The sequence below is a fragment of the Sciurus vulgaris genome, assembly GCF_902686455.1.
Source record: "Sciurus vulgaris genome assembly, chromosome: 10".
NCBI lineage: Eukaryota > Metazoa > Chordata > Mammalia > Rodentia > Sciuridae > Sciurus > Sciurus vulgaris.
The window spans coordinates 118250901-118276076 of record NC_136470.1 but is presented as its reverse complement, the minus strand read 5'-3'; the positions used below and the strand labels follow the sequence as shown (position 1 = coordinate 118276076).

Here is a 25176-nt window from a genome sequence, read left to right as displayed (position 1 = left end):
AAGCACTTATTTTTAAAAATATTTTTACCATTTTATTTCTCTTTGAAATATTCAGTCCATATTCAAATTTCCCTGATTATGCATGAAATGTCTTTTATAGTCATTTCTAATCCTAGATCCAACCGAAGCTCATCCACCGAATTTGAATTTGAGGTCTCCTTAGAGTCTTTTAATGTAGAAAAGGCCCTCCTTTTTTGTGTGGTATTGACTTTTTGAAGAATCTAGGCTAATGTTCTACTTTCTATATCTGTCAGATTGTGCCCTGGTAGTATTGCTTAATTTAATTTTTAATCCCTCTCATTTTTTTATAAGCTGGAAAATTAGGTCTAGAGTAGGGCTGTCTAATGAATATGCAACATAAACCCCATTTGTAATTTTAAATTATCTAGCAACCACATTTTTGAAAAAGTTAAAAGCAATAGATTAATTTAAATGAGATATATACTTAATTCAATATATATAAAATATGATTTCAACATATGAACAGTATTTTAAAAAATTTTTTTATTGGTCAATGGATTTTTATTTAATTTATTTTTTTATATGTGGTGCTGAGAATTGAACCCAGTGCCTCACACATACTAGGTAAGCACTCTACCACTGAGCTAAAATCCCAGCCCCACGTAAACAATATTAAAAAGATATGAGATGCTTTTATGGTATAAAGTTTTTAAAATAATGTATTTTTCACCCTTAAAGCACAAATTTGGAGAAGGCACACTTTAAGTACTCAATAGTCAAATATGGCTAGTGGCCAGCATACAGAAAAGTGAACTTTAGGGTCTTACTTAGATTCAGGTTAAACTTTTTTGTTTTTGTGTTCTGGGGATTGAATCCAGAATCTTGTATATTCCAGGTAAACCCTCTACCACTAAGCTTCATCCTTAACACTTTTCATTTTTGTTTGAGATAAGGTCTTGCTTAAATGCCTAGGCTGCCCTTGAACTTTGGGATCCTCCTGCCTTAGCCACCTGAGTGGCTGGGATTACAGGCAACAGGTCTAGCATTCTTGGCAAGACAGTGTCAAGGGTAATGTGTATTTCCCATTGTGTTAGATTAAGAACCTCATAATATCTGTGAATTAGTATTAGTGACATTAAGTTTGATTTCTGATAAAAGGGTTACTGGTAGCTTTTCAGTATAAAAGTTTCATTTCCTACCCCACCATTTTAATTTACAATGTAATCTTTAGGTATTCCTTGGGCACCATGAGAGTACCTTGTTGCCCTACAACCTTTCAAAAGAAGAGTTTAGAATCTACTGAGGATCTTTACTAATTATTACCCTGCAGGAAACAAAATGGCACCATTTTAAATGTATCAGCTGGCATTCTTTTAGAAAAAGGGAAAATATTTACTTTTAACTGGAAGGTGTTGTTTACATCAGGGATTCCCTCTATTTCTTTTTCTTAGGATGCAAAGAGAACAGAGTTCAAGAGAACACCTCAGGATTACAAGCAGCCCAGGAGGGCTGCGCATGACTAGAGATCAGGCAGATGAATGCATTTGGGGCAAGGCTAACTATCTGTTGAATGTCTACCCTGCATTTGGTATACTTCAGGTACTGAGTATACCCTGGTGAATAAGATTCACACAATCACTACCCTCATGGAGTTTATGGTCTGGAGGAGAAAGAGACATAAAGTTACCTTCCCCAAATCAAATGATTTTAAGGATAATATGTGCTATGATGAATATGGAGGGCAGTCAGGAAAGACCTTCCTGTGTAGCAGGCATTTAATCTGGGACTTAGAAGATAAGCAGATTTTTGATAAAAAGAAGGGGAAAGGGCATTATAAGCAGAAGGAGGAGTAAGTGTGAAGGGCTAGCAGTTCGAAGAAGTTTGACAGTTAGGAGTAAAAGGAAGGCCAATATGGGGGATTGAGAGGGACAAAGAGTGGCACCAGCTACGGTGGGGAGTTAGGCAGGGATCAAATCATGCAGGGTTTGTGGGCTAAGCAAAGGATTTTAAACTTCAGTTTAAAAGTGGGAACTAGCTTCTAGAATGGTATATGCATACATATCTTATGATTATAATTTTATTCTAAATAAAGATCATTCTAAGACTTGCCCCATTGGATATTCAAATGTTATATAATTATTACAACTGGACTGGAAGATGAATTAAATAGCAGTTCAATGGATAGAAGAGAAAATCCAGAAAACCAAAATATTTATAGGAAATTGGTACCTGGTAAATAGGACATTTCAAATAAGTGGGGGGAAATGGATTACTTGTTAACAATTACTTGCTAACGTTTTTGGGCAACTGTCTCTCCAGGAAAAAACCAAATGTTGGATAAACACTTCAGAAATCCAAAAAGACAAAATGAAACATAAAAGAATGCATGGGAAAAATAGGAAAATAATTTTGTGACAAGTAATGCCTTTTTTGCAGAGATTTCAAAATCTACGTATCATGACTATGTTCATCAGCTTTTGATTTTTGTGACCAAAATACCTGACAAGAACAACTTAGAGGAGGAAAAATTCATTTTTGCTTATGGTTCCAGAGAATTCAGTTTATCGTTTGCCAGCTTCATTGCTCTGGGCCTGAGGTGTAGCAGAACATCATGGCAGATGGGTGTGGCTAGTCAGGAAGCAGGGCAGGATCCATGGAAGGGACTTGGGAGAAGATAAGTCCTTCCAGGTACACCCCCAGTGACCTACTTCCTTCAACTAAGTTCCACTTCCCAGTCATCCATTCAGCTAGCAATGAATTAATCCACTTCATTAATCCACTGATTAGGTCAAAGACCTCCTGATCCAATCACTTCCTAAAAGACCTACCTCTGAACCTTGCTATATAGGGGACCATGCTTTCAACATGTGATCTTGGAAGGTATCTCATAATAATGACAATGATAGTTGTTTGACCTAGGCCCTGGAAAGATGGCAGTGAATGGATTCATGGTAATTTTGAAGGTGGACTCGACAGCAGCAGGTGATCATTGAATGGAAGGAATAGGGAAGGTAGGGTTAAGGAGGGAGAGAGAAGAAAGATGTCAAGGATGACTTAATTTCTAAATTTATAACTTTAGAAATATAATGGATGGGAATATTGCAGGGATGATAAAAAATTCAGCTTTGGTCAGGTATGGTGATGCATGCTACTCAGGAAGCTGAGGCAGGAGGAACGTAAGTACAGGGCCAGTCTTGGCAATTTAGTGAGACCCTGTCTAGAAATAAAATTTTTAAAAATGGCTGAGGATGTAGCTTAGTAATAGAAAACTTTCCTAGCATGTGTGAGGTCTTGGGTTCGGTCCCCAGTACTGAAAAAAATAGCTTTGGTTTGAAACATTTGGTGAAACATCAAGAAAGTGAAAAGACAACCCAGAAAATATTTGCAAATTATATTTCTGATAAGACACTTGTATCCTGAGTATATAAATAATTCTTATAACTCAAAAATTAAGAGATAAATAAAAGGATTTAAATAGGCATTACTTTTCTCCAAAGAAGATATATAAATGGCCAACACACACATGAAAAGATGTTCAGCATCATTAGTCATTTGCACAATGCAAACCAAAACCACAATGAGATGCTACTTCACACCCACTAGGATAGCTATAATAAAAAAGATAACAACAAGTGTCAACAAGGACATAGAGAAGTTGGAGCCCTCATACATTGCTGGCAGGAACACGAAACAGTATAAGCACTTTGGAAAACAGTTTGGCAGTTTCTCAAAATGTTAAACACAGGGTTACTATGAAAGCCCACAATTTTACTCCTTGGTTTTTCCCTAAAGTAATGAAAACATATGACCACACAAAGACATAAATGAATGTTCCTAGCAGCATTGTTCATAATAGCTCCAAAGTGGAAACAACCCAAAGGTCCAACTGACAAGTGAATAAACAAAATATGTTAAATTCACACATGCTATGGCATATCAGCAATAAAAAGAAACCCTCAAAAATGTGAGGTAAATTGAATGAAGTCAGTCACAAGTCAGGCGTGGTGGCCTATGCATGTAATTCCAGTGACTCGGGAGAGACTGAGGCAGGAGGATCACAAAGTGTGAAGCCAGTCTCTTGCAATTAATCTAGACCCTGTCTCAAAATAAAAAATAAAAAACGTCTTGGAGTGCAGCTCAGTGATAGAGTACCTCTGGGTTCAGTCTCTAGTACAAGGAAAAAAATTCACCAGGACTATATGTTGTATGCTACATACATGAAATGTCCAGATAAAACCCACTGATTAGTATATTTTAAACAGGTGAGTTTTATGGTATGTAAATCCTATCTCAATAAGGCTCTTAAAAATTCATTTTGGCATATATTAACTTTTCTAAACATGCTTGTGAGTTTTCTTAAAGAATTCTGTTATCCACTTTTATACTGTTGGTGGGACTATAAATTAGCACAACTTCTATGGAAATCAGTATGGAGGTTCCTCAAAAGACTAGGCATAGAACTACCATATGATTCAGCTATACCACTCCTTGGTATTTACATTACAGAATTAAAGTCATCATACTACAGCGATGCATGCATATCCATGGTTATAGCAGCCCAATTCACAATAGCCAAACTATGGAACGAATAAAGAAAATGTTGTATATATACACAGTGGAGGTTTATTCAGCCATAAAGAAAAATGAAATTATGTCATTTTGCAGGAAAAAGGATGGGATTAGGGATGGTTATGCTAAGCAAAATAAGTCCAACTCAGAAGGTCAAGGGATGGATGTTTTCTCTCAGAAGCAAGCGAGGAAAAAGGAAAAGTGTGTGTGTGTGTGTGTGTGTGTGTGTGTGTGTGTGTGTGTGTGTGTGTGGAGGGGGACCTCAGGAAAATCAAAGGAAGATCAATAGAGAAAAGGGACAAGGATGTGGGAGGACGAGAGGGAGGGCAGACGTGTTGGGGAATGATATTGGCCAAATTACTTTGTTATTGTGTGCATGTGTGAATATGTAACACAAATCCCATCATTATTACAACTATAATGCACCAATAAAAATTGTAGGGGAAAAAAAAAAACAAAACTCTGTCCCAGTGAGCTGGGAATAAAGAGGCGTCCGAGCAGATTCTGGGGTATGTTTGAACTCTCAGCATTTGGGAATGAAAGAATCTAATTTTCTTCCTCTAACTTCCTCAGCCAGCGCATCCCCGTTTTTTGTCTCCCTGAGCCCATCCTCTCCCTCGTTTCCTAGCAACCAGTTTCCTAGTATGCTCTTCCTCAAGCCTCATGCGTCACTTCCGCTCTGCGACAGGAAGTGAGGTCAGACCGGCTGTTTTCCCGGGAGTTCGGCGTTTGCTGCAAGCTGAAGTAGGTGAAGTAGTGTTTTCCTGGAACTGGCTGGCGGTCTCCAGCAACTCCCCGCTCCCACCCCCGGTTCCACCTCCCCGCCGGGCGGTGAGGCCTTGGAAGAGGGCTCGGAGGGGTCTGGACCCCGGTGCGAGAGGAAGCGAGGCTTGGGGACGTGGGGCCCCCGGGGCGGGCAGGAGGGGGTTGGCGGGGGCAAGTACTTGGGTATCTTGTGGAATCTTTTCAGTGTGCCTTCGTCTTTCTTCTGGGGACCGCCGGAGAGGAGTTTGGGACATTTCTGCATTCCTTCCCCAACTTCTTACGTCCTGCCTTTGAAGGAAGATCCCTTAGAGAGAGAACTTTCCCAGCGGCTGATGCCCTTCACGCCCAGGCCCCCAGGTGTCCTGCCATGACCCCACTGTGAGCTATCCAGCGATTTTTGACAGTTCTCAGAGTCGTAGGGTAAATGTTTATATGTGCGTAAAGCTGGGGGTGGGGGACTTTAATTTTCTGCAAACCTGATAACCCTGGGCAAATATGTATTTCGGCTTACTTTTTTTTTTTTTTTTTTTTAATGTGTCTGGCAGGGTTTCTTGGTTTCCTTTGCAAACCAGAGGAATTGGAGCTTTATTTGATTTTTCTTTTCTCTTGGTACTGCGGATTGAACCCGGGGTGCTCTACAACTGAGCTACATTCTCAACCTTTTTTACTTATTTATATTTTTTGACAGGGTCTTGCTAAGTTGCTGAGGCTGGCCCGAACTTGATCCTCCAGCTACAGCTTCTGGAGTCGCAGGGATTACAGGCGTGTGCCACTATACCCCGCTCTGTTTTACATAGGTGGGAGGACACACTGGAATTAGACTGGAAGAGCCCAGGAAATACTGATTTTGTGGCTCTTATCCTTACCCTTTCAGGATAATCACCTGCAGTAGGTGATTCTTAGTTGTGAGTTTTTAATGTGCCTATTTCTTCTCCCAAAGAAAATTACAAATGCTTGGCAAGGGCTGTGTCATATTTTACTTTTGTGACACTCAGAGCCCCAAGGACAGTAAGAGCTCATGAATATTTCAAATCCAAATACCAGTAAATACACATTTTAACATTTTCAGCTTAATGTTGAAGGGACCTATCTAAGTACATTTGAGCTCCTGGAAAGGACAACATGAAATAACACCATCTTTTTAGATAAAATAGAAGGATACCTGTGTCTGAAATTTAGAGATTGCTCAGAAAGCTAGGTATTATGCCCTCAGTGGAAGAGAAATATTGTACATCTATCTTTCTGGAAGAGACCAAGTTGTTTCACTGTTTCTTTTCTTCCTTTTCTTCCTTTCTTCTCTTCTCCCTCTCTTGTTTTCTTTTAAATAGGAATTGTGTCCTAACTTACTGACCCAGAAGTACTTGCCATCATGGGAAATCAACTTGCTGGCATTGCTCCTTCCCAGATCCTTTCTGTGGAGAGTTACTTCTCCGACATCCACGACTTTGAATATGATAAGAGCCTGGGAAGTACTCGATTTTTTAAAGTTGCTCGAGCAAAGCATAGAGAAGGCCTGGTGGTTGTGAAGGTCTTTGCAATTCAGGATCCCACATTGCCATTAACCAGCTATAAACAAGAACTGGAGGAACTCAAAATCAGGCTTCACTCTGCACAGAACTGTCTGCCTTTCCAGAAAGCAGCAGAAAAAGCATCTGAGAAAGCAGCTATGCTGTTTAGGCAGTATGTGCGAGACAACCTCTATGATCGCATCAGTACCCGTCCATTCTTAAATAACATAGAGAAACGTTGGATCGCTTTCCAGATCTTGACAGCTGTGGACCAGGCACACAAATCTGGAGTCCGTCATGGGGACATCAAGACTGAGAATGTGATGGTTACTAGTTGGAATTGGGTTCTTCTAACTGATTTTGCCAGTTTTAAACCCACTTATCTTCCAGAGGACAACCCAGCAGATTTCAACTATTTCTTTGATACTTCACGGAGGAGGACTTGCTACATTGCTCCTGAACGTTTTGTTGATGGTGGTATGTTTGCTACTGAATTAGAATATATGAGAGATCCTTCAACTCCACTTGTAGACTTAAATAGCAATCAGAGAACAAGAGGAGAATTGAAGAGAGCAATGGACATCTTTTCAGCAGGTATTTGAGTTAGTCACATTTGCTTATTTGCAAATTACCTCATTTGCAAATTAAAAGCTCATTAAGCTTTTTTAAACTGTTAAAATAAGCTGTAGAAATATAGTTTATTCCTAAGTTGCCAGATGTTCAAAGATTAATTTCTTCATATGTCTAATGTTCTGTTTTAGGTAGATGCATCATTCCTTCATTGGCCATTTTAAATACCCAGAAGATGCAAAGAACATTTCATTCATTTAAACGTTTAAGAGTATTTGTGTAATTCTAGTGTAGTGTCATATAGTGTTCTAAGTGCTTTTGACATAGATGGATAATATATGTTCCTCTTTGAAGATGACATTTCACTTTGGTGTTTGCTATGGTGGTGATAAGCATAGGGTATTATTGAAACACATAGGTGCTTAAATTAAGTTTACATGGGGATTGGATGGGTAGAGCGGCAAGATCAGGGAAGTTCTCTATGAGAAGACTGGTCTTTAAATTGAGACCTGTCGGATGATTAGGGGTTAGTTTTGGTAGGGTAATTTGTTTCAAGCAGAAAATCTTGTTTGTACAAAGGCTTAATGACCGAAGGATGATGTACTGATGTGTTAGGGCACTTCAAGTAGATTAGTGTATCAGGAATATAGGTAAGAGAGGGCATGCCCATGCTAGCTGATTAGATATGTGTTTTAGACAAAACATTGATAAAGCATGGGGAGTAGATTGCAGGTGGTCCACACTGGAGATAGGAAAACAATTTAGGAGAAAACTGTCACAATCCAGGTAAGACATGATTGTGCCTGACTTTAGTTTATGGCGGAGTTGGAGGGGATAGACAGAAATGGTAATGCTTAAGGGGTAGTAAGTAGAATTCTTAGGATTTTGTGATTGGAAGACAAAGTCAAGAACATTCAACTCCTTTTCCTCTTGGAGAAACTGAGTGGATGGCATTGTTGGTCCTGTGATAGGAGACACACGAAGAAGAACAGGTGAGGGTAGGAAGATGATGTTAAGTTGGGGGTGTTGGGAGACGTGCATGCAATAGGCTGTGAAAGTTTGGTGAATAGAAGAAATTGGAGGTGGAGGTGAATATTTGGGAATTATTAAGAAATGGTATTTGTAGCCAAAGGAATGAGTTTATAAGCCAGTAGAGTTTGTAGAGAAATGATTCTTGATCTCTTTTTGGATCTCCTAAAGAATTTTGGTGAAATCAATGGACTATGTCTGTGGAAAAATGTACCATGCATTCATAAATATATATATGTGTGTGTCTAATACACACACACACACTACACAAACACATACACAGACCACAAGAATCTGGGCCAGGGGCTCCAGGTTATATAGGAACTTCTGTGATAGAGAGCAGAAGTGGGTTGAAGATAGTACTCTAACATCAGTGTAATTTCTGGTAACTTTTGATGGTTTGATGTAACCTTATTTTTACCCATAGGTTTACTACAGGAAAAATATAAATTGAACCAAAGTTTAGATGATTTAGGAAAAGTAACATGATTAATGAAAAAGACTGTTTCATCTAGGAGAATGAGTAATAATTGTTACTTAGAATTGTACCTATGTTGGTCCATTCAGTTCATTAACCTGTCTCCCAGTATAACCCTGAGGAGTCTTCTTGATCAGATAGATTCAGCCTCTAGGATGTAAATATGGGTTGACTCTGCCTAATCTGAAAACCCAAAATCTTCACAGCATTGTGAATTTTGGATTTTTGGATAAGAGATATTCAAGTACTAAAGTCTATGCAAATAGCCCAAACTCTAAAAAACCCTCCTAATTTGGAACATTTCTGGTCCCAAGCATTTTGGATAGGGATACTCAACATGTATAATAGGATTAAAAATTTAACCTGAAGAGGGAGATTTCCAGACCAAATAAAAAACCTGCCATGCGGAAAACTCTGGGTGAACCACTTGTCTCTGGAGTGGACCTAGTCCATTCCATGTGGAACATATTTCCATTTCATTTAAAAAAAATTATTATCGAATTCAGAGTTCCAACTTTGTGTACTAATACATTTGTTTTAATTTTTCTTGAGCAATTTTTACTTTTTAAACTTATTAACTTGTGTATTATACAAGTATATTATTAACTTGTATATTATTGACTTGTATATTAACTTGTATCTAGCTTAGAAAGACTTTGATCAAAATTATATTACCAGGAGGCATCATTTATTTTCAGATGTGATACTGAAAAACAACATCACCTATGCAGTATTCCTACTTAGAATAACCTGAATCTGGTCATTGGAAACATCAGATAACACACCTAAAGAAGGAATATTAATTTCTAGCTTTAGGGGATCATTTATAGGGTTTAAAATTTCAAGGACTGGTTAGTTTATGTTGATCCTTTTTGTGTGCTTTATAGTTTTGTACACTTCAACAAAATTCTTACCTGGGACTTGTTTTTCCAAACTAAAGAGTCCTATATTATTTTGGCTGAAGGTAGGCCTTTCTGTTCCTTTGAGAAATAGATGGATGGCTTCTATCTTATCTCCATAACTCTTAAACTTTGAATCTTTGAGTTCGGAATGTTACTCCCCACACCTGTTAAGATGTGTATTCATGGCTCCTGGCTACTGGTTTGGGAGAAGTGAAGTGTATATATTCTGACTCTTGTTACATACATGGGTAGAGGCCTGCTTGAAATTATTTGGTTTTCACCAGATTTTATATGTACCCTGTGTCCCCCTGTTCCCCATTCTTCACCTGCATCCCTTTTTCTTTCTTTGATGTGTGTAGTTTTGGTGCTGGGGTTTGAACTCCAGCTAACTAAGCATTCACTCTACCATTGTTCTTTTTTGTTTGTTTGTTTTGCTGCTAGGTTTTGAACCCAATGGCTTCTTAACCACTGAGTCACATCCTCAGCCCTGTTTATTTTTTATTTTGAGACAGGGTCTTGCTAAGTTGCTTAGGGCCTTACTAACTTGCTGAAGCTGGCTTTGAACTTGGAATTCTTCTGCTTCAGCCTCCCAAGTTACTGGGATTATAGGCATGCACCACGACACCTGGCTCCCTCTTGGCTCCCCTTCTGTTTTTTAATTGAATAGTCCTTCTTTAGGTCTTATCTGATGTTTCCAATGACCAGATTCAGGTTATTCTAAGTAGGAATACTGCATAGGTGATGATGTTTTTTTAGTATCACATCTGGAGGTAAATGATGTCTCCTGGTGATATAATTTTGATCAAAGTCTTTCTGAGTTTCTCCCCCTCTGTACTTACCTTTTGTTTTTCAGTCCTTTGCAACTAATAAGCAACCTATGGGAGTAAATCTAAGAACACAGAAATGCCCTGTCCATCATTACAATTTGGACCTTAACATCCATTTGGTATCCACTAGTGATTCTTGCCTGATCTAGTCTTTAGTATGATGGTACAAAAAGAATGATTTTCCAACTCAAGCATTTCCTCTACACTTACCAGTAGGACCTCAAATTTTACTATACTGTAGTATCTGCTCTTCCCATTTATTTATAATTGGTAGGGGCTCATTAATTACTAATTTTTTAGCCAAACGTATTTCTTATTTTGCTTAATTATTTTGGTGTGCTGGGTGTTTCAGATTTGGCCAGTGGAATCCTCTTTGAACCTGACTCCTGTGTCCTTGTGACATACTCATCATTTTTTTTTTTTTTTCTCTCAGCATTTCTTTGTGGCCCATGACATTGACTCTACCTTGTCCCAGCACTGGAACCAGATATTTCTCCAAGGAACACTAGCTCTTTCAGTGTGTAATGAATGATATTAAAAGTTGCCATATAGTGCTTATTGCTATTAGAGTGTCCTGCTTCTTGGGTCTTACAGTAAACAGAGGTGTGGGGAGAAGCTTGGAAGCTTCCATGCCCTCTCTGGGCATGCCACCCTCCAGGAACCTTTTATGTGTTTGGGAAGCTATCTGAACCCTATCCTTTTGGTTTTTTTTTTTTTTTTTTGAGTTCATTGCATGGGCAAGATTGAAGCATGGACAACTGTGTCAAAATATGATTGGATAAAGAGTATAATCTAATGCCAGTAGACGTGTGGGGATACCCAGGAAGGACTGACTGCTTCGATATTCTTCTTGGCCCTTCTGTGTAGAATTCCTCCTTCAAGGTTATGAGGCAGGACCCCTTTGGAATGAGGAGGGTCTTATGACCTACTCTTGGATAAGGATGGGTCAGAATTTCTTTATGCCCAGCTCCATTTTGATCTTCTTTTATTGTGGTTTGGTATCCTGTTGAAATACATTTAGATTTACTGTTTTTAAATTTATTTTCATTCCCATTCTTAGTAATTTACTTTAATTTTTTGCGGGGAAGAAGTTATTGGGAATTGAACTCGGGCATTTGACCACTGAGCCACATCCCCAACCCTGTTTTGTATTTTACTTAGAGACAAGATCTCACTGCATTGCTTAGTGCTTCACTTTTGCTGAGGTTCGCTTTGAACTCTGGATCCTCCTGCCTCAGCCTCCCAAGCTGTTGGATTTGCAAGTGTGTGCTACTGCACCCAGCTAATTTAATTTTTGAATGGGAGCATCAGTATGCTTTCCAAAGTCAAAATCACACTAAAAGGGAAGTATCCCTTCTACCCCATTTTCCCCTCTCAGTATCTGTAACCAACTTCATTGTTTTCTGTTTTAGTCTTTGCTGTTTCGTTTCTTAAAAGTAAGGAGAAAATATACATATGCATTCACACATATATACAAATATATGTATACACATCATACATATTTTTCAATTTTCCTTGAATAAAAGGAAGCATAAAGAGCATATGCTCTTTTAAAACAATCTAACTTTACTGAGATATACTATAAAATTTACCTTTTTAAATTGTATAATTCAGTGGTTTTTAATATATTTATAGAGTTGTATAACCATTATCACTAATTCTAGAACATTTTCATCACTCCAGAACAAAAACCATTAGTATTCACTTCTCATTCCCTTTCTGTGGCCTTTAGCAACTATTAAATCTCTCTACAGTTTTGCCTGTTGTGGACATTTCATACAAACGTAGTCATACAATGTGTGACCTTTTGTGCGCTTCTTTTTTACTCAGCCTGTTTCCAAGGCTCATCCATGTTGTAACATGTTATGGCTGAATAATAATATTCCCTTGTGTGGGTCCACCACATTTTGTTTATCCATTCTTTAATTGATAGACATTGTGGTTTCCACTTTTGGACTTTTTTGAATAATGCTTCTGTGAACAAACTTTCATGTATAGGTGTTGGTGAGGACTTGTTTTCAACATCTTGAAACTTACCTAGGAGGGGAACTGTAGGATCATATAATAATTTTATGCACATTTTGAGAAATTACCAGACTTTTTCAAAGTGGTTGTGCCATTTTATATTTCCACCAGTAATGTCTGAGGCTCCAGTTTCTCTCCATCCTTGTTGACACTTATCTTTTTAAATAGCAATCATAGTGGATGTGAAATAGTACTTAATTATGGTTTTGATTTGCATTTCCCTAATTACTAGTGATAAACATCTTTTTTCATTTTGTTTTGTTTTTGTGGAATTGGGAATCAAGCCCAGTGCCTTGTACATGCTAGGCAAGTGCTCTACCATTGTCCCAGCCCAACATCTTTTCATATGCTTGTTGACAATTCATATATTTTCTTTGGGGAAAGCTCTGTTTAAATCTTTCATCCTTTTAAAAATTTTGTCTTATTTTGGAGTTGTGAGAGTCTATGTATTTTGGATACGAGTCTTTTATTAAAGAAATTATTTGCAAGTATTTTCTCCCATTCTGTATCTTTTTCACTTTCTCATTGGCTAGAACCTAAAGTATGGAATACAAGTGATGAGAGCTGACATCTTTGTTTTGTTCCTGATCTTAGGAAGAAAGCAGTCAATTTTTCCCTACTAAGTGTGTTATTAGCTGTGATATTTTTATAGGTATTCTTTGTTGAGTACTTTTACCATGAAAGTGTTGGATTTTACAAATGTATTTTCTGTCTCTATGGAGATGATTTTGTGTCTCCCTATTATTAATTACATTAATGTGATATATTCATTTTTTGCTTTCATCCATAGGACTTGCTTGCATTCCTAGAATAAATTCTACTTGATTATAGTGTTTAATCCTAGATCTGATTTGCTTATATTTTGGGAATGTTTTGTATTTATGTTGGTTTTTCTTTTGCTTGTGTCTTAAGATTGTTTTGAGCTCTTTCTTCTTTTTTAATATTGGTACTTTTATTGTTACATTTATTCTACTGCTTTAGTTATATCCCTTAAGTTTTTTATGTTGCATTTTCATCCATTCATCTCAAAGTATTTTATAATTTTCTTTTGATCCATTTAGGAATATGTTAATTTCTATATATTTGTGAATTTTACAATTTTCTTTTGTTACACATTTCTTATTGTGGGTTGAAGGGCATTGTATGATTTCATTCCTTTTAAATTTACTGAATGTGTTAGTTCATTTTTCACTACTCTGACAGAATACACGAGGCAGACTACTTTATAAAAAAAAGGAGAGGCTTACTTTTGGTCATGATTCTTGGGGTACAAGGTCAAGGTGCTGGCAGAGTCCTGGGGTGTGGTGCAGGGCTTCATATGGCCAGAGACAGGGAGTGTGTACTTGTGTCTTTGTGTATCTTGTTTCTCTCCCTTTGCTTCTGAAGCTACCAGGATTTAATCATGAGGGCTCTACCCTAATGACTTGAATCCAGATTACTTCCCAGAGGCTCCACTTTTGAACATAATAATCAGATAGTTTTCATCCTCTTAATACCTCACAATGTGGATTAATATTCAACACATGAAGGCTTGGGAGACTCTTAAACCAATATCCAAAGCATAGCATTGAGCCTTCTGTTGCCTTGTCAATTATGGTGTTTTAAATAGCATAGCAATTTTTTATTCTAAAAATGAAATTTTTTACTCTAAAATTTGGCACTTAATTTTAACAAATTTATTGGATTTTATGTGTCAGAAACTATCTTATTTTTCAGTAAACAAAATAAATATCTCTTCCTAATGGAGTTTGCTTTCTAGTGAGTGTATAGACCATGAAGAAACACCATATAATCTAACTATTGATGTTGTGGGGTAACATGGTAGTTTATAGGGAAAAAGGAATGTGCCAGGTAAGGAGAATGAGGTAGGTGTGGTGTTGGATATTGCAGTTTTAAACAGGTGATCAAGAAAGGCAGCTAAGATTATATTTGAGTAAAGTTCTGGGGTGGAGGTTTAAGCCACCCAGATACTTGGGAGAATAGTATTTCATGCAGAGGCATCCACAGGTATGAAGACTGTGAGGTTAGGCTATGTAAGGGTCTCTTTAAGACTTAAATGCATGTCATATAATGATTCAGTGAATTTGTTTTGTCCTTTTGGTAATGTAGATGCTTTTTAAATTTTCTGGTTTGAAGATTATCTTAGTGTAAAATAATTGAATTATTTCTTCTTTCACCTCAGATTTTACTACCACGTATTAGCACTTCACATTTGTATTTGTTCATTGATTCATTTTTTTCTCTCCCTTCCTAGAATGAAGGCTTCATGAGGGCAGGTATTTTATATACTACTGGTGCCTAGTGTAGTAGACACCTAATAACTTCTTGTTTAATGATGAATAAATGAATCATCAGATGTAACTTCTTAGCAGTTCCTTATGCATTTAATGTCTGTAAATCTGTACTTAGAAACAGTTTCTGGTGACTTTATTTTGTTATGTGCATTTACATAAAATACATTATATGATGTCACAATTTTAAATTATAGAACTGGGAAGTAATTTTACATAAGTTACATTTACACAAGTTTACATTTAAAGGGAGAAAAATGCCCCTTTTTTGTTTTATATTTTAGAAACTGATGATCAAGCAATAGATATCTACTTGATTATAGTTATATGTTTTATTAAAAATTTTGATTCATTTTGTTTTGGGCTTGGTATTTTGAGTTTTATGAATTTTCTGAATTCTGGTCTACATTGCATGATTTCTTGCTCCTCATTTCTAATGGAATCATATCACTGTTTTCCAGGTTGTGTGATAGCTGAACTTTTTACAGAAGGTGTACCATTGTTTGATCTCTCTCAACTTTTGGCTTATAGAAATGGACATTTTTTTCCTGAACAAGTGCTAAATAAAATTGAAGATCGCAGTATCAGAGAATTGGTAACTATGCTACAGATATTTACCATAGATTTTTTAATAGGACTGTGTCCCTGCTTTTGCATTTGTCTGCTCTCAGAATGTACAAATTTGGAAAAAAGCAGTAAAACATAGACTACTAAAGCCTATTGTTACTTTGTTAGGGAGAAATATGTTGTTTTTCCTTTTATGTGCAGAGATTATTTGACTTAAGAAAAGGGAATTGTTATCCATCTATCTTCTTTTATAATCTTTAGCTATGTTTTAGATAAATTTGCAAGTAGGTGCCTGGAGTTTGAAGAGATTATACATAGAGCTTGCTAGTAAGAAATGAAGAGATAGGGAACATCAATTTGAATATAATACAATAGCGAAGGACCATTTCATATAGAATTGAATTAGGGCAAGCCTGGAAGAGGAGTTATAGAATCAAAAATTGGTGTAGCAGAACAGGCATAAGGAATTCTATGGGAGGTCACTCAAGACATATATATGCACTACTGTTTGAGTACTTTTTTTTTTGGGGGGGGTGTGTGTGTCAGAAATCGGGCACTTAACCACTGAGCCATGTCCCCAGCTGTTTTTATATTTTATTTTTAGACAGGATCTCGCTCAGTTGCTTAGGACCTTGCTAAGTTACTGAGGCTGGCCTTAAATTTGTAATCCTCCTGCCTCAGCCTCCTGAGCCACTGGAATTACAGGTGTGCACCATTGTGCCCAGTTGAGGACATCTTTTTTCAGTTAGTCATATAGTAACTAATGCTAGTGATAATGACTGTGAGTCATGGAAAGGATGATGGTGAATTTAGAATACTCTTTAAGACAGTAGGGAAACATAGAATATATTTTCATTTCTCTTAACCATGGCAAATATTAAACAAGATGCTTCAGAGGAAGCCAATTTAGCTCATGTGCAGTGAATAGTACAGTTAGACGTTGGCATTCCTAACTCTTCTGGTCTTTGGATGTGACACTTTTCTTATTAATTTGGTTAAGTAACTTCATGTCTTTGAGCCTACATTTTCTTAACTGTGAAAGGAGTGAATTTATTTAATCTTTAAGACTTAATCCAAATGTAGAAGTAATTGTTTTAGGTTATTTTCCATTTAGTACATTTGATCCCCCCAAGTTCAGTGCAGAGTTTTTATTTAGAATATAAACAGAAAGCTCAAATAACCAGATACATTTTTATGATATTTATATCTTTAAGTAATGGAGAGTTTATATGCTATTTTTAAAAAAATTTTTTTTCTGTTTAGTAGATTAGAGCAGGAAAAGTTGAGGGCGGAATGGGTATTGAAGTCAATTTCTTTGCATGTATGATTTTGTCAGAGTGAACCCAAATACTATGTATAATTACAATGCTCTAATAAAACATAAATTAAAAAATTATTTCCTTATGGTGCTAGAAAACATAGGATAAATTCAGATTAAGTATGTATCATCTCTAGTGTTCACAGAAATTCACATGTCTTTTACATTATTTTTTATTTTTATTTTTTGTGAGTGTAAGTAATTGAACCCAGGGTCTTTCATGTGCTAGGTAAGCACTCTACAACTGAACTGTACCTCCAGTCCATCTTTTACATTATTTGAAAAATTTAAATCATTGATTCCACTGGGATGTGTAAGCTCAGTGGTAAAGAACTTGCCTGCCTTGCCCAAGGCCTTGGGTTTAATTCCCAGTACTGCAGAGTAAATAAAACAGAAACCCTCCAAGTATTCCCCTTTTTGACCAGATCCTACAGATGTACTTAAACTATGTATTTTTTCTTTAGATTTGTGACAGGTTTTAAACTAGTGCTCTGAACCTGGCATATATAAGTGGATTTCAGGGGTTCTGTGATTCCTTCCAGAATTGTAAATAATTTTTATTTGCCAAAATTGCATGCATATTTTTTCCTCTGGAAAAGATCCATTACTTTTCTTAGTTCCTCAGTGGTATCATCTGCTCAGAAAAGTTTAAGAATCTTTCAGTTGTAGGTGTCAATATATTATTACCCTACTTTAATATATGGGAAATGTTGAACATGGTATAACCTCCCCTTTATATGTCAGGACTCTGTAACACATTAGTATGTAATTTCCTGTTACTTTCTAGGATGATAGTAGAGTTGCATATTTTTTAGTATTTACATTCTAAAAGTAGTTTGTCAGGTAAAGATTGAGGATAGAATTACCTCAGAACCCCTTTAAATCACATGTAAATTGCCCTTATAACTTTCATCTGGTTTAATTTCCTGTTCTTAAATCTATTTTTATTCCCTTTCTCCCCTTGGTATAGGTAACTCAGATGATTCATCGAGAGCCAGATAAACGTTTAGAGGCTGAAGATTACTTAAAGCAGCAGCGTGGCAATGCCTTCCCTGAAATATTTTATACTTTCCTTCAGCCTTACATGGCTCAGTTTGCTAAGGAAACTTTTCTCTCTGCAGATGAGCGTATTCTGGTTATACGGAAGGATTTGGGCAACATTATTCACAATCTCTGTGGACATGATCTACCAGAAAAAACAGAAGGAGAGCCTAAGGAAAATGGGCTGGTTATCTTGGTGTCTGTTATAACATCCTGCCTACAGACTCTTAAATACTGTGATTCCAAACTTGCTGCTTTGGAACTTATTCTCCATTTGGCCCCAAGATTAAGTGTAGAAATCCTTTTGGATCGTATTACTCCATATCTTTTGCATTTCAGCAATGACTCTGTTCCTAGAGTGAGGGCTGAAGCCTTGAGGACGTTGACCAAAGTTCTTGCTCTTGTCAAAGAGGTTCCTCGCAATGATGTCAATATCTATCCAGAATACATTCTGCCAGGCATAGCCCACTTAGCCCAAGATGATGCTACTATAGTTAGACTAGCCTATGCTGGTAAGATTTTATTGTCCAGATTATAGTTACTCAGGTATTTTTAAAGTCAGTGACTAGAATAGCTCTGATTTTTCAGATTTCTTTGGAAATTCTAAGTGTGAGCTTGGCTCTTTGAACTATCTGTGTAAATTTTAATATATTTATAGCTAGTCTTATTCCTGGGATTCAACTTTTGTGTGTTCTTCCATTTTTGAAGTGGTTACAGTTAACAAGTGAAAAAGTATACACTACAAAGTCTTGTGATTTTACTGGTAGTATTATATCTAACTTGGAATAAGGCTAATGTTTACAACTATGTGCTTCTGATCTAGAGTCTAGGCTTTTACGATGTTTCTTAGAACAAATCTACTTGTGTGGCTCTTAGTTTTAGGTTATAACAATCTATTGCTGTTGAAAAAGTTAGTTTTTTGGAGTATTTTTGTGTTGAAAGAAACCAGCATACTTTCTGAATTTTAGGGTCGTTCTTCCAGTTACTCTAGTACTTAGGGTGTATAGTTTTTCTGTGATGAGATGGTTATGTTATAAACACTTAGTGATTCACTTCTAATTCTTACTCAAAGGTGCAATTATAGAGATTCATATTTTTAGCTCCCAAAGTTAGTTCTAAATGCTTATTTTAGCATGGAAAATGTCCCTGAAACATATACATAATTCTATATTTTGTTTTCTGTTGGATATCAGAGCTTCTGTTTTGAGGTCTTTGTAGAGAGTACATGGGTTGTATAGACTCATATTTTTTTCACTTTTTTGCAAGAAACTTGCTTAGTTTATTCATTTTATGATTTGCCTGCCACGGATTTAATGGAACATGTAAAAAAATGGTCTTTAGATGCTAGTTTTATCTCTAGGCACATCCACAAAGGGTTTGATAGTTTTGGAGTGTTTTTCTTTTTCCATACGTATCTAGTTATTTATACTTTTCTCTCCCTATTTATTTCTGGTTTCTGGTTTCTATAATTATATAGGTATAAACTTTAGGTCTAGAAATCCAGGATTTCTTTAAGACACAATAGAGCTTATTATTTATAACAAGAATATTTATAATTTATTTGGCAAATATAAATAATGGAACAGATAAAATCAAGTAAGATAAAAGTTTCTAAATTTTTAAAAATAAGCTATATCTTTCTTACCAGAGTTTTATGATCTTGTTTTTGGCCTAGTGTATTCCATGTGTTTTGATGTATAGGTGCCATATTAACATATTGATATCTAATTACTGTTAACCATATCAGAATAGCTGCTATTTATTACAGAACCTCCTTGGTGTCAAGGAACCTACTGCTCAAGGTTGTTGCAAGGATTAGTTGTGAGTTGAAGCAGCCTCAGGCAATAAATGTTATAGTGTATTCTTTTTTTTTTTTCATGGAGTCAACACTTTAGTGGAAGAGATGATTCCCAAGTAAAGAAACCCATCAATGTATAATGATAACATAAGTGTTAGGAGTAACAAAGATGCAAAGGTAAAGAATAATGGGACAGAATAAGTTCCCTCCCTGCCCCCACTCACATCCCACCTCCAGAACTGGGTATTGAGCACAGGGGCATTCAACCACTGAGTGTCTTCATTTTAAAGGTTAGGAAATTGGGATTAGAAGAGTCCAAATAACATTATCCAACTCTATGTGGTCTAATTCTCAGTTGTTAGAGCTGCTGGACTAGATACTGATTTCAAAGCAGTCTGCTTTTCTCTTCTTCTTGATCTTAATGGTGACAGTCCATGATAACCTAGGGTCATTGTCAGCACCTTGCATTGTTCCTTCACGGCCCAGGGCTTGATAAAGAAGCCTTTTAAAGGAAGAGTCAGAGCCAGTAGTCTATTTGAACTTGTGTGATTAAGTATAATTAAACCATGCATGACATTCATTATGAAGTTTAAAATCATTGTGATGTTTTTCTTTTTTATCTCAAAGATGCTTGTATAGATTTCTCTCGTTTAAAATGAACTTTCAAGTATATTGTTTTTATGGACCTGCATGGGGAAATAATCATAGATCTACTCAGATTTTATAAGTGCCCATGGAAGTAAGAGACTTTTCCTAATAAAGATATATATTTGGTTATCTATAGCCATGGGTTCCTCCTCCATGGATTCAGCTGACTATTGATTGCTTAACATGTACAGCCTTTAAAATCAGTGTTCCCTAAACAATATAATGTAACAACTATTTATATAGCATTTACATAGCATTATATAGGCATTAGAGTTGTCTGGAGATGACTTAAAGTACATGAGAGGACGTGCATAGATTTATATTGGTACTGTGCTTCTTTATGTAAGAGACTTGAGCATCCATAGATTTGGGTTTCCAAAAGGGGATCTAGTACCATTTCCCTGTGGATACCAAGGAACAACTATCTTCTTAAAGTTGGGATATTTATCTAGAATTCTGCTTTCTTATAAGTGTATGGCCTAGAAATTCCCTGTCATAAGGTGAATAGGCATTATAGGGCACTAAAATCTTGCATACTTAAAGGTAAATATTGGGTCTGTTCGGGGCAGTGTTGAACCTGGAGTGGTGGAGAATGAGAGCCCAAGATGAAGAGAATCACTGTTTCAGACAAAGATTTCAACTGTTACAGGGTGCATTTTTAATTTCATAGATTTAAAAAGTAGGGAAGAAGTCAGTTTTAAGTTTAAGGTAGCTAAAATTTATGCTCAGTGCTCTATTCATTGCTAAGAAGTAAAGGAGTACATAGTCTTTGGTTGTCGTATGTTAAGCACAGAAGCAAGAATGCAAGGGAGGATACTCAGGAATAAATAAAAATGAAAATACAAGTGAAGAGCAGATATAATCCATAGCAAATGTGACAGCAGAAATTACTTTGTTCCACTAAGAACTTCAGAGTATCACTTGCAAAGCAGTCATTGATTCAGTTTGACAGTGGCTCTTTAAGGTAGCTGTGACTCCCATTTATGTGTGAAGAAACCAAGATTCAGATTGTTTAAACAGCAAGCTAGTAAGTGGCAGGGTACAGATTTGAGCCCAGGTGTTTCTGATTCCAAAGCCCAGCTTAATGTTAATTTAATGTGAATGTTTCTATGTTAGTCTAATAAATATCTCTGAACTTGTCAAGATAATTTTTAAAGGATAGGTCTTTGTAGAAGGATGATGCTTTTTTAGAATTTTCCCTCATATTAGGGTACCATATTTTGGGTTATTTTTGTATTTTTAAATAAAGCTGATGTTTCATTACTAAACTGGGAGTTTGGAGATGGTTGTAGATTATGAAATTAGTTACTAAAAATTTGATTAGGTGTTAAATTGAAAAGTCCTAGGTTTCCCCTTAGTTTCATGGTTATTATTTATAATCTTAAAGACTTAGGAAAAGTTATAAGTATCACAAAAATTTAAGGTTGAAATTATTATAAGTTTTTTCCCTCTTTATCTTATAGAAAACATAGCTCTACTGGCAGAAACAGCTCTGAGATTCCTGGAATTAGTACAGTTAAAGAATCTCAACATGGAAAATGACCCTAATAGTGAAGAAATAGATGAAGTTACACATTCAAATGGAAATTACGATACAGGTTGTGTAATTTTTTTCTCTTAGAATTCCTGTTAGAATGAATTGCTGTTGCTAACTTGTAAAAACTGTCATTTATAGTTTTCATGAAAGATGAGGAAATTGTAGATATGTGGATAGGAAGGGTCCCTGGTGACTGTTTTTTTCTGTTACATACATTATTATCTAGTTGGAAAATGATCAGCTTAATACCATAGATTCCAGACTTAATTGTTTTCCAGCTGAATTGATATATGTGAACAGTTAAGGTAGCTGAAATATTTAATTCTCAAAAAATGTAAACATTATATATCTAAAGAATCTAAACCTTTTCTTATGAGTACATTTTGAGTGTCCTCAGTCACAGACTGCTTTTATATGATATGTCTGAGATTTACTTATCAAAACTCATTGCATTTATTTTAAAGAACAGATGTAATGATAAACTTATTGTTTTATCTTCGATTTTCTTTTCTTTTTTTCTTAGTGGTTTTTTCATAGTGGTTATGGAGGATTGAACCCAGGGGTCCTCTACCACTGTGTTACATCTCCACCCCTTTTTATTTTTTATTTTGAGACAGGGTCTCATTAAGTTTCTGAGGCTGGCCTTGAACTTTAATCTTCCTGCCTCAGCCTCTCAAATAGCTGGGATTACAGGTGTGTATCACTATACTTGGTCTCTGTCTTAGATTTCCACACAACTTATGACAGGTTTTTAGCTAATGTTCATGTGGAAGATTTAGAAGTAAAATCATATCTGCTCCAAGGTGGTTTTAGTTGGGGACAACTAAAGAAGTCTTGTATATGAATTTTTATGCTATATACAACTGAGCTAGCAAATGAACCTTTTTAGATAATGAATTTAGATATTGAAACTTTTGAGGAGTTAATCTAGTTTTTCTTATTGTGAGCATATAACTTTGCATAATGACCTGGTTACCTTTTCTCTTGGTAGTAGCTGGATGGAGCAGGAGTAGCTTCCACTTTCTTTCATTTAGTCAACACATATTTGCTCAACTTATGCTGTGCATCTGGCGATTATGAATCTGCTCTAGGCACTCGGGGTGTAATGGTGAATAAAAGAATGACCTGTACTCTCAAACTTACATTTTAGTAAATGGAAGAGAGACTAAAGGAATAAATGAAAAGGGGTAGGTGAGTAGAAAATAAGGTCAGGGAAGGCAGCTGAACAAATGATATGAAGCCTTGACAGAATCGGCAGTATGTTTTTTGGCATTCTAAAATAATAAATCAACCTGTGAAAATGCTTTCTAAACATTGCTTAGTACCATATTAATTATATCCAGAGACATCTGGTCTTTTCCAGCTTTTGATTAAGTTATCTTTGGGAGTAATGTCTCCTTTCTGGTACTTCCCTCTAATTTTCTCCTTAAGCTTATAAGCATAGATATTTAATTAGTGAAATAGTAATATGCTTATAGCATCTGCTTGTTAGACTATTCTTCAATTTCCATTTTCGTTACCTATCCTTCAGAATTGAAGAGTGGAAAGCATAGTGGTTTTAGACTTTCCATGGTGGCTTCTGTGACCATCCTATTACTCCAAGGAGTAAAAAAGAAACCTCAGTCTATATTAAGGGGAAAATTTTTTGATCTTTTTTTTTTTTTTTTCCTTATTTTTGCAGAACTCCAAGCCTTACATGAAATGGTCCAGCAGAAAGTTGTCACTTTGTTAAGTGACCCAGAAAATATTGTGAAACAAACTTTAATGGAAAATGGAATAACACGGCTATGTGTATTCTTTGGACGTCAGAAAGCCAATGATGTTTTGTTGTCCCATATGATCACTTTCCTAAATGATAAGAATGATTGGCATCTGCGTGGAGCTTTCTTTGATAGTATAGTGGGTATGTTTTTGTTAAGTCAATGTAGGTTTCAATTTTAAAACAATTGTTTTTGTTTAATATAAATTAAGTGCTAATTCTGCAACTTGGAATCTTTTGAGGAAAAGATGTTGGTGTTTAAAATTAGATAAAACTCTACAATGATAAAAGATTATTCCTAAAAAGTTAAAAAAAATTCATTTTGTCATGACTTGGGACCAGCCTCACCAGGTTAGCAAGGCTCTAAGCAACTTAGTAAGACACTGTCTCAAAATAAAAAATGAAAGGGCTGGGGATATGACTCAGTGGTTAAGCACCTCTGGGTTCAATCCCCAATATGAAAAGTAAAATAAAATTCATATTTAAGATTAATAAATTATCTTTTCACATACTTTTATTCAAGCTGAAGGATAGGTAATACTATTACAAAATTCATTAATGAGACTTCTTAATACTTCTGTCTGTTTTCATGTTGCATTTGGATGTTGTATTTTAGTTAATCAAAGGGCTGGTAATTGAACTATCCATCCAAGTGAAGGAATAGCATGTGGTTATTAAAATCTGTGTTTTAAAAGAATAATCACCTGGGAAATACCATGAAATATTTGTTAAAGTTCTTGAAGTAGGTTGTGAGTCTTAAAATGTGATTCCAGTTGTGTAAATGTAACAAAAACAGATTACATTTGTAAAAAAGACAATTACACCGAAGAATAAGAGTGATAGCTCTCAATCTGAGATAGTAGGTAATTATTCTCTATATTTCCCGTTTGTCAGATTTTCTACAGTGAATATGCATTACTTTTAGAATCAGAAAATAGTTAAGATATAATTATGATTGAAAATCAGTCTATTAGAAAATAAAATTTACAAGCTTGGCTTTGTGTAGACTGAAATTTTTTTAAAAAATTCAGCAGCTTTTCTTTTATTTTTGCAACCTCAATTTTCAAATTTACCAGACAGACATCTTGTATTTTAGTCATATAACTCCTATTACATTTAGATTCAGAATTATAAATAATGAAGTAGATTTTGTTTTCAGTGGGTTAAATCATGCTTGAGATAGGATTTAATATTTTTTGAATAATAACTAATCCCTTTCTTCTTAAGTGTTCTAATCTTTTCAATTTTAGGTTGGGTCGATTATGATATATGCTAAATCCATGTTACTATATCAATTGTTATTTCCCATGTGATTGTAGTAGCTTATCCGTTACTTCCAAAAGGTTAAAGATTCTACACATTGGAAATTGTGGCTGGTTATCCAAACTCTTTCAATAGGTAGAAAAAGCTAAGGCTTTTAAGTTTTGGCCTCTAGTAATGTAAGAAAGTAAGTGCTATAAAATTAGACGAAGATATAGTCCATGCTTGTGTAAATATATCAAAATAGATTCTATTCTTTGTAACTAAACAGAACAAATAAAAAAATATTAAATTATATTATTAATATTAAATAATAATAATAA

At 35.7% G+C, this 25176-nt stretch overlaps 1 protein-coding gene across 9 annotated transcripts in view; it reads left to right on the top strand.

Moving 5' to 3' along the window:
* The first annotated feature begins 5196 nt into the window (after window positions 1-5196).
* The window catches only part of PIK3R4 (phosphoinositide-3-kinase regulatory subunit 4), a 68760-nt gene continuing 48780 nt past the window's right edge, over window positions 5197-25176 (top strand). For 2 of the 9 annotated variants that reach the window (XM_079101542.1, XM_079101550.1), the window contains exons 1-6: window positions 5228-5715; window positions 6624-7397; window positions 15387-15520; window positions 17781-18363; window positions 21761-21895; window positions 23516-23737. In XM_079101542.1, the coding sequence (XP_078957668.1) occupies window positions 6665-7397; window positions 15387-15520; window positions 17781-18363; window positions 21761-21895; window positions 23516-23737 (1807 nt within the window). In that variant the 5' untranslated portion in view covers window positions 5228-5715; window positions 6624-6664. The other 7 variants (XM_079101543.1, XM_079101546.1, XM_079101544.1 and 4 more) reach the window with 7 other exon arrangements.